We start from the raw sequence: 10,584 nt of genomic DNA on the forward strand, positions 1-10,584 counted from the left end.
ACACACGCACACACACTAGATGCATGTCTCATTCCTGTTTTTTATCTTCAGAAGTGATGTGTCAGAAACTAAGAAACTCTCCTCTGTGTCCTTAAGCAGTTTTTTTTATCCTCCTACATTACCCAGAAACCTGAGTTTAATTTTAAGAAGTACAAACCCAATCTTACTCAACACACTCAGAAGATGAAGTTATCAACCCTCCTATAATTGGAAAAAGAGAAGCGGCGTGGTTGTACTTTTGAAATGGATGACTGGGCTTTTTCATCTGACATATGGACATGAAGCTGTGAAGACAGTTTGCCTCTCAAGTGTCACTTCTCATCAAACCCAGAGAGAGAAAAGGGAACTGGCTCTGATGGAGGGGACAGATAGTGTGGTGGCAGCTGGATGAAGCTAACGCCCCGTTCTGGTCTGAAGGCGGCAAAGCATGACCAAGTAGTCCCTGCTCTGAAATGTATGTTAAGTGCTACCACACACACAGGGTGACATACTGACATGATCATGTAATGGCTCATCAGAACCATAGACTTTAGGTCAGAACCCACGTGTTCGTCAAATCGCTCTGATTCACTCAGAACAGATGGATGACGCTGTGAATGGGGGTTTCACACTGACGATAGTTTTTACCTTCATTTTGCCCTCACTCAGATGAATTATCACGTGTAGTTTTACTGGCAGACATCTTACGGGTGAGGTGTGGGTGAGGTGAGAGCTTAGTGGGAGGGTGAAACTGTCATTTTCTTTTGCATATTTTCTCATTGTGCTCTCTTCTAGCTTAACAAAAAACGATGATATTAAGCTATTCTTCATTTTGCTTGTGGAAATCAGTGCAGGTTCCATTCACACAGCAGACACACCAAGAGGAATTCACTGACATGCAGTATCGCACTTCCTCCAGCAGATGGATGCTGGCGTGATCCACTAAAGTGTATTTCCTCCGATTAAATATAGAAGAAACAGTGAGATCTAAATCCGTATTGAAATTGAGAATCCCATAATATATGCATGTGTCATATGATATTTCAGGGCAGGTAAATACTTAGATACAGTGGGAGAATGGTAGATCAACTTCTTTGTTACTGATTTAATGCAACATAACAGCTTTAACCTGATGTCAAATTCATCTCTAGGTGATCAACAACATCTTACATTTAATTTAGAACTGCCTTGACTTTTATTTATAACCCATTACCTCTGTCTTTATTAGACACTTTGTAGTTTTGAACTTTCTAAGTCCCATATACATACTCACCTCTGTTTAGTGTGACTAAAATGTCTCTGCAAAACTGTGAGCCATTTCTGACAAGCAGTGCTAAAAGAGTAAAATATTCAGGAGTGAGAAACCAACACATGGTGCAGAGCGAGGCGATGTCTTTTGAAGCCGTGAACTGCATTTCTCTCAAAACCACAGCCTGAAAGGAGACATGTGACCTTCTAGATAATAGGATTTTTTTCCCTCTGCAGTCTTGAATTAACACTTCTCGCAACAAGGTGCAGGTCTGCGTGTGACGAAGAGCAAAAGAGGCTCTCTTTTATTTGTACACCTTTACAGAGATAACAGGAAAACCAACAGCAGATACACAAGAAATGCATTCATTTGTGCTACTTTGTTGAACATTTAGATGAATGTGACGTATTGTTATGTTATATAAACAGCGGCGTCCGTAGAGATCATTAAGAAAATATATATGAAAAGGAGGTAGAATAACTCCTGCATAAACATTTTACAGGTCATTTTTTATGACTACAGTGTAACCAAGATCACTCTGACACCAGTCACACTCCCATAACGTTTCTCGTAAGATTTCCCTCTAATACACACACACACACACACACACACACACACACACACACACACACACACACACACACACACACACACACACACACACACACACACACACACACACACACACACACACACACACACACACACTAAAGACAGTTGCTACTTCATGCTTTTTTATATTTAAAACAACCAGCTACTGATATAAGTAAATCTGTGTCTAAGCTTGTGTGCATGTGTGTGCCTGTGCAAGCATGAACATCAGTATGAATGAAAGTTACTTCAATTCTAAGCGGTGCTCGCCACGGGCTATGTGTGAAGAGAACTCGTAACGGTCCTGGCTGCGGTGGCCACACACATTGCACTCAAGCGGGTCGCGGAAGCCGTGGCATCCCATATGGATGGTGAACATGACATAGTCCAGGAAAATCACCCTGCAGTGGCTGCAGGGGTAAGCTGCCCCCGTTCCTGCCTCCCCCTCAGCCCGGGCCACTCGCAAAGCCTCCAGTGGTGACAAGGGGATGGACTGGGCATGTGGGTGAGGGACGCCGTTCTGGCGGTTCAGCCCCCCCAGCAGGTGTCCTAAGCTGTACATGACGGGCTGGGACATTTGGGAGCTGTCATTGTGGAATGAGTCCATGCAAAGGGGTGGCTGGGCGGTGTGATGGAGGCCCAGGAGTGACATGCCCATCTTATGGCCGTTGGTGAGGCCCAGATGGTTGATGTCATTGCGACCTAATGGGATGGGGTAGGGCCTGTGGGAGGGAGCCGCGTCGCCGTCTGGGCCTGTGAGGATTGGTTGTTGCTGATGTTGGCCGTCGGGCCCCGGAGATCCTCCCGGGGGGTCCTTGACATCAGTTTGGTGGACCAGCTCCCTGTTAAAGCTCAGGTCCAGGCAGACACCATTGTCGCCTACACCAGTAACACGAGAACAAAGACTCAACAAGAGAGGCTTTCACATACTACACAATGTGTATGTAATACAGCAGAGCAATAGCACAGGCAGCATGCAGAAGTTAGAAAAAGTCGAAAAAGAAACCTTTAAGGGACTGTAAAGGGTCAATGAGAAAATGTGCATCCCTCCACCCAGGCAACAAAAGGGAGAACCTACACCATGAACTGAAACGCACCACGTCCACAGGACAAAAGAGCATCCTGAGCCAGCAGCAGAGGTTGGAGGACGAGAGGAAGCAGACGACGCAGATGAACAGACAGAGAGGCACCTGCTCACGTTTCTCGCCTCATGCCTATTCTCTCTCTCTCTCTCTGCGGTTGCAGAAATGACTTGTCTCACTCCCTGTGGTTGTCATATTGAAAGATCTCACTTCATTTGTCAACCTGATGGAGAGAAGCAGGAGGTTTTTTTGCACATACGCCCTCGTTTGCAAGTAGCTTGGGGCTGGATTGTGTCAGTTGGGCTTAACCAAAAAGGTGAAAATCATTGTGTTGTGTGTGACCGACTGTGAAGTTTGGGAAATCACTGTGCCATGTCAGCCATTTACTGAAACTGATCTCTTTTTATTACCCTAGCTGCAATCAAAACTTACAAAGTGAGAAAAATGATGTTTCAAGTATGAGTGTCTCTTTTCTCATGTATCCATTCATTTAACCATGCATGTTTACAAATACCCACCTATGACACAAATCTGGTAGAGAATTGAGGGCAGTGGAGACCATTCTGTGATGTGTGCAGGTATGAGGCAACTGCTCTGCCCTCAATTCCTGTTTGACAAGAGATGAAAGCCAGCAGACACAAACAAACAAGTAGCTCAGACAGACAACTTGAAATAATCTACAAAACATGAATTCTGCCTTGTTAAGCATAAATGCGAGCAAAAAGCACAAATGTTACATATAATTCCAAAAGACAGTTGCATATTATAGTTTTAGCAGCTCTTCAATTGTGAAATACAGATGTCCATAATCACTAGCAATTAAGTAACCCTATAAATTCAACTACAAATGAAGGCTTTCATAATATTCTGTTTAAATCTAAAGTAATACTGTCAGCCTGTTTAAAATTCTGTGTTGTGACTTGAGCTGCTCTTACCGGTGAACTTCTGTGGCATCGAACTCTTTCGTTTGGCAACGTTGCTGGCGAGCCTGTCGAGCAGCAGAGCACGCTCGGTGCCCATCTGATTCCTGGATGTGTGGCTGTCCTCTGCTTGACGACAAAAGAGTGGATGAGTAGGTGCAAGAAGGAAAGAAGAAGAGCTCTTCTCAGTGAAGCAGTATCACGAGTGAAGAAGTGCAAGGAGCAGCAACTGTTCACCTTTCAAAGCAGAGTCACTGGGAAGAACCAGATAATAATTTAAGATCAGATTCCTGGTGCTGTTTTACGTCACCGGTGCAGGAGAGGTGACCACAGGATGAGGATGTACTCCCTCACCACTGCGGCACTACTTACGACATTTGTTGACCACAGAAGCAGAGCATCGATGGTGTCACACAACTGTACAAATGTCCTGCGAATATGTAAAGACGTTTCTCTGGGGAAGTTACACATAGAGGGGGTAGTTTTCTGTGTACGTGTGTTTGGTGGCTGGTATAAAGCCGTACATGTTTAGCTTGCCCTTAGTTGCCACAGACATGTAAAGTGAGCTTCACAGCACTCTGACTCCACACCACAGCAGCCGTATCCTATTTAGTTGTAATGATGGGGTAACCGCCATAAACTCATTAATTTAATGAGGCTATAAAAACAGGAACTGTTAGCAATAACATCTTTAACTGTGCGCCTGTTGCATATACACATGTGTGACCACCTTGCATTGGTCTGATTACACGTGTGCATGTGTGAACAGTGTGAACCTGCACATGTTGGAGTTGTGAAGATGTTTTTGTGCGAGATGGCTACTCACCTCTCTCAGCGGGGCCTTTGCTCTGAATGTACACATGGCACCTTTCTCTGTGTTCTTCAAGGGAGCTTCGCTGCTTGTAGCTGCGACTGCAGTGGTTGCACTTAAAGGGCTTTTCCACTGCAAACAGGAGTTTCAGTTAATCACTAAGACATGAAACATCTAAGTGGTACACAGAGTATTATTTCCTTAAGTACTGGGTTTCATACAAAACTGATGATGTACATTACAAGAGACCGTGCAGCATGTCTGCAGGTATAACACGTGAACTGAAACTGAATGAGTAAGATGTCATATGTAATGTGTGCAACAGTGTGAGAGTGCACGGCAGGATGTTACTGGAAAAGCCATGCCAACTCAGCAGGCCTCGTGTGTTCAGATTCAAAAAGAGAGAGAAGTCTGTAAACAGGTGCATACAGTAAAATTGCATATCAGCTTCACATGAGTGGATGAGCGTGCGTGTGGCTGGCTGGTACCAGAATGGGTGCGCAGATGCCCGCTCAGAGCGTCGCGTCGGCGGCAGGCGTAGCTGCACATGGGGCATTTGAAAGGCTTCTCCCCGGAGTGCAGTTTGATGTGGCGAAGCAGGTTTCCCTTCTGGGTGAAGGAGGCCCCGCACTGAGTGCAGTGGAATGGTCTCTCACCTGAAGGAAGAGGAAAAAACACAGCATGAAAACAACCCTTCACATTTCACATTAGAACATAAGATTAACTTTTTAACACATTCTGATTTCACATGACATTTTGATAATTGTAAGCTTGCAGATTTGTGTAGCAGTGGATTATTGCTGAACAACACACTGATGAGGTGGTCACAGCTTCATAAGAGGACATTTTCTGATGGCTTATATATATATATATATATTTATATACAATTATATTTTCTATATATGTTTGTAAATTAGCAAGTCTTTTAATGCTAAACTTTTAACACACATATGTCTCCAGTGTGACAATGAATTGCAAAAAACAGAATCCTTCACCATCTTTGAAAAGGGAACAAGGCAACATCCACTTTGAAAGTCAGAAACCTAGAAACAATGTTCTCATGACTGAAACCACACAAATACCAAGAATATTGTGCAGTTGACTTCCATGTTGAAAACATGGCCTCATGAGTTTTACATTCTACAACTTTACTCTGAACACAACAGTGCACATTATTTTTCATACTGTTGCTGGGATAAAATTATTTATTGCATGTGCTTTTATATCTGAACAATAATACAGGACATTTCAAAACCTCTAGCTGCTGCTCTGGTAAGGACATGTGCGTCATGTTTGATGCAGACTTGCGTGTTCTTAATCATAGTTACTCAATCAAACATTTTGACCATGTCAATACAAGCCACTATCTCCCAATCCACAGTGCGATAATTGCACAACAGTTGTATTTTAGGTCAGATGTTGGGGCTGTGTTCCTGTGCTTACCCGTGTGGCTGCGTTTGTGCACCAGCAGCACGTTGATGCTGACGCAGGACAGGCCACAGATGTCACAGTTGAGCTTGCCTGTTGCCTGAATGCGGGGCCCCTCTGCAGCGTCTGCTTCTGCGTGGGCGTCTTGCAGGGCCGCGCTGTCGTAACGTGAGTAGTCCACCAGTGACAGGTCCTGCGGCTCATTCAGGGTATCACACTCTTCATCCCCGTCCCCCTCCCTCTCCTCATCATTGTCGTCCTCTGTCCTTTCCTCATCAAGTCCTTCCTCCATGCCGTCCTCACTGGCCCCCTCTGCTTCCTCTTTTGGTACAATCTGTTTTTCTTTTTCAGCCTTGAGATACTGCTCGTTATCTTCCATTTCCTCTGCCTCAGTTTTTATCGCACCTACAGAGGAAGCAAAGGAGAAGCAAAGAACATAAAGAAGCAGTTGATCTTTAAACATATAAAATAACTGGAACATTGTTATTAAAAAGCACAGATTTACAGGGACATGACACATGTTGTAATGTATAATACCTACACTGTATTACAGTTTAACAATTTTTCTTGATTATTATTTTTTTTTAAATCTATTTCTAACACTGTACAAATAGTTAAGCATCTTCAGGTAAATTTGTGATATTGGGCTATGAAAATAACATTTTCATTTTCAAAGAAGGGGCTGAATAAGGCTGATGAGAATCCAACCAGAGAGTGATGTCTTCACTTCTACATTTGTATTTATAACTGACAGAACGACATTAGTGCGAGCACATCTCCTAAGTGTGGGTAGCTTAATTTGGGCCAATGCATAGTGTCACAGAGAGATTCAGAAGATACCCGAGATAAGGGGAAGGCATTTCCTCTGAAAACACAGAAGCTACAACCTAGGCAGGAGTCAGACACAGCACGCCTTGAAAAAGAGATTTCAGATTGATTGTTTAAAGCCTCTATTACAGTGGCTGAAAAGCATCCAACACAGTGTTATATCTCTGCCGAGCACCAATCTGCTGTCATTTAAATTTGTCCTGCTCTTTTCCTTGACCTTTTCCTAAGCTACAAACAACTGTAGGTCAGAACGCCACACCATCCAGGTTCTGCCCAGCTGTATGCATACCTCTCAGCATCACATGACATGCTGACATGCAGGGTCCTGAAGCCTGGTTTGCAGGACCTCTCACCTAACCACTTGCTAAGTGTCAACCAACCCCCAGTGAGCTGAGTTCCATCCAGAAACCACACTGTGGTCTTGGCGGTGACTGGTGATGAGCTGAAGAGCAGCGCCCTGTATTGTGGAAGGCGTTAAGAGGTGCTATGGAAAGTTTGCACACTTCGAGCTCCGAGAGGCCCAATATAGAGTCCAGAGTCTCAGAGCAGTGAACCGCAGGCTGTGCATCAGATGCAGAGCGGGCTTTAGGAAGTACACCCAGTAAGGCACATGGGTAGCAGTCACAAATAAATCATAAGCTGTCTGTGACACTTTTTTTTAACTTGACAAAGGCCAGAAAGCTGAAATAATTTTCACTCTCATGATGTTTAAAACAAGGCACACTTAGAAATGTAAAAATCTCCCTGCTTGATGAGGGGTTACACTGCAGAGAGTCTATGAAGAAATTATATAGAACATTATATGTTAGAATGATATGATATAATCTGGATATAAGTTCTATATATATAACACAGTGATAAACCCAGACCTCGGCTGAGCTGGCTCTCATGTTACAGCTCTCCAGCCAAAAACTGAGGAAGGCAGATGATACCAAATACTGAGAATTATAGCACCTTTATTAAAACTAACTAAATTAGGATTTAGTCACAATGGCTAAAATAAAAAAGGACAAAAATGCCAATCACAAGTGTATTTGTGTGTGTGTGTGTGTAAACCTACACAGATCCATCCCACCTTCCACGCACTGTATCCCATTTTCACTGTAAACGCTGTCCTCCTTCTCTTCTTCCTCTTCCTGGGACCTCATATCTGCAGCATCACTGCAAAAGTCTGAAAAGTGACACATTTTGTGTGTGTAAATACTGACTGTTACTTTTTGTGTCATTAAGGGAAGTTCAAACCAATGCACTAAGGTTTTCTTGGAATAATGGAACATTCAAATGATTTTAATGAATTCATTCAATTCAATGTGTTGGAACACTTCTTCACCTTGCTGTTTCAAGTTCCTCCACACATACTCCTTCAGCTTTCAACACACACTACTTTCAGTACTCCCCTGTGTGCTCAGGCAGGATGGTGGCAGTTGTGGAGAAATGTGTGCAGCCTGAACATCATCACTTTCATACTAAGGACACAGAATCAGATACTCACCCATCCTGTCTCCCTCTTGGGAGGCAAATTCAGGATGTTTGTCTGTGTTCATTATGAAGAAAAATCTTCTGTGGAGAGGAATTAGAATATTTGATAAATGAGAATTAGTTTGGAACACAAAAAGTCAAAATTCACACCAGATTCCTTTTAATGGGACTTTTAAAAATTCTGTCATGATGCATTTTAACACATTAAAATATGTTTTTCCTTTATACATTCAAAATGAGACGTTTTTTTTAATTTTTTTTAGACACAATTAGACTTATATAACTTTTCTAATGTTCTTCTCACTTCTAAAAGCCCCCTTACTATTTCTACGAAGAATGTGAAAAAACTCTTGCATTGCACTTTTCCTGTTGGTTGGACGGCAGAAAAAGTAGTTCAGAGAAAAAAAGAAAGTGGGTAAAAGCCCATGGTTGATTGCTCGGCCATGTAACTACATTTAGCCTTATGAGAAAGACATGAAGTTCGCTGCACATGTATTTCCTGTCAGGGCTGTCACATAGGAGCAAGTGTAAAAGAGCTTTCCACGCCAACAGGCAGTGAGACTCCAGTACTTGAAGGTAGTTTTGAAAATATGATAAAAAGGAATAAAATATACAGCTGTGCATTTTTTAAATCTAAGTTTAGAAGCCCAGTATCAGTTCTCATTGATCTGATCAAATTTGACCCGTGTATGAGCACTTTTAAACTTCTATTCTCCTATATTATACTCCTATAATAAAAAATAAAAACTGTATAGTTACTCAGAGACGTTTTCAGCATTAAGAGAGCTCTAACTTAAATTACATTCAGTGATGACAAAAAATGACAATAAGAAACTTTCTCACATAGTCTCACAAAAATGTGAGATGCAGATGTCTACATTGCAAAGTACTTTTTGGTTTTACTTTTTGTTGGAAGTTCGAGTGTCAGTAATGATAAAGTGATCTTACCCACTTTTTGCTCAGCACCTGGAGGAGAACCGCTCTCACAGTAGGAGATTCCAATCTCCGCCACCAGACTTTATCTGAATATGGAATAAATGCAAGGTCACTGGAGAGATCCCTTAAAGGAACAGGAACCCATTTTGAAGGAGGAGCAACAAAAACACAAAGCATGTTCATACAGCAGAGCAGCAACACCAGTCATTTGGATAAGTCCTTATCATTTTCATGTTAATGATGTAAATATTCATTTATTAAACACATGAAGTCTTGAGCACTAATATTATCATATTACATTTATGAGTGAAACAAAGAACTGATAATGGTAGTGATGGTTCCACATCAGTTCAGGCAGCTCACATGGCTGCTTACTTTCCATTTAAGGAGCTATTACTCCATCTTGTGGCCAAAATAAAAAGCAAGTTTTCATTTCAACTTTTCCATCTCCCAATCAATAAAACAACTGCACACAATTGAAAAACCAGACACAGTTGTAGTCCAGCTCTTTGAAAAAATCCCTTTAAATTCTATAACTGAGGGAGTTGTGCTCTTTTTCATGCGAGTTTTCTTATTTTAATTTTCTTTGGACAAAAGCATCTGTCAAATATAATGTTTAATGAAATAATGTACGTGAACTTGCTGCCAAATAAGAAACAGCATATCTAACTAAAAAGTTCTGCTTTACTTTTGTTTACTGGACCAGACTCGAATAGATGAGCTGGGGTGAAGAAAAGATACTGAAGATATTTGACCACAGCCACTAGTAACGTACATATTTATCATTATTTAGCATGCAGGGACCGGTGAGGAATCTGAGCTCTATGTAACTAACAACACTCACTATAGCACCCACCTGAGTGGTGCACAGCCTTGTAAGGCCTGGCTGCTGCCCATGGCCCGCCTATGGCAACCAGCCACCAGCCTGAAGAAAAAAGCAAAAAGGAAGCTCACTCACAAAGGCATTACAATACATGCTGGGTTTCCATGGCAAAATGGAGGCAAAGCAACACAGGGGAAAAAAAGGGATGTTGACCAATAAAAGCCATGATTCAAAACCTTAAAGGCTGAGTGGAGGGGCTATCTGCACACGCAGCAAACAAGAACAAAGCACCACCCTGATTCACTCTTTCACGATCAGAAACACACATGTAAACTATCTCAGCTTGCAGCGTTGTTAAAATTTATCCTTTTGATTCCACCGGTGGGAAGTTTTTTTAGGACCTTTGGGGGCAGGGCGGCAGTGGGGAGGGGGGTTTTAGACTGTCCATTTGCCTTTTA

At 42.4% G+C, this 10,584-nt stretch overlaps 1 protein-coding gene across 7 annotated transcripts in view; it reads right to left on the reverse strand.

Annotated features, from left to right (window-relative positions):
• Positions 1 to 1,500: 1,500 nt before the first annotated feature.
• LOC118117424 (zinc finger protein Aiolos) overlaps positions 1,501 to 10,584 on the reverse strand; it is a 28,485-nt gene continuing 19,401 nt past the window's right edge. For 2 of the 7 annotated variants that reach the window (XM_035169632.2, XM_035169624.2), the window contains exons 3-11: positions 10,160 to 10,228; positions 9,320 to 9,389; positions 8,381 to 8,448; positions 7,949 to 8,059; positions 6,076 to 6,465; positions 5,121 to 5,288; positions 4,648 to 4,764; positions 3,837 to 3,947; positions 1,501 to 2,698 (exon numbers count right to left, since the gene is read on the reverse strand). In XM_035169632.2, coding sequence (XP_035025523.1) covers positions 2,064 to 2,698; positions 3,837 to 3,947; positions 4,648 to 4,764; positions 5,121 to 5,288; positions 6,076 to 6,465; positions 7,949 to 8,059; positions 8,381 to 8,432 — 1,584 coding nt within the window. In that variant the 5' untranslated portion in view covers positions 8,433 to 8,448; positions 9,320 to 9,389; positions 10,160 to 10,228 and the 3' untranslated portion in view covers positions 1,501 to 2,063. Of the gene's footprint in view, positions 2,699 to 3,836; positions 3,948 to 4,647; positions 4,765 to 5,120; positions 5,289 to 6,075; positions 6,466 to 7,948; positions 8,060 to 8,218; positions 8,449 to 9,315; positions 9,390 to 10,159; positions 10,229 to 10,584 lie in introns of those variants that run through there. The other 5 variants (XM_035169651.2, XM_035169641.2, XM_035169668.2 and 2 more) reach the window with 5 other exon arrangements.

Source organism: Hippoglossus stenolepis, chromosome 2 (assembly GCF_022539355.2).
Source record: "Hippoglossus stenolepis isolate QCI-W04-F060 chromosome 2, HSTE1.2, whole genome shotgun sequence".
Lineage (NCBI taxonomy): Eukaryota > Metazoa > Chordata > Actinopteri > Pleuronectiformes > Pleuronectidae > Hippoglossus > Hippoglossus stenolepis.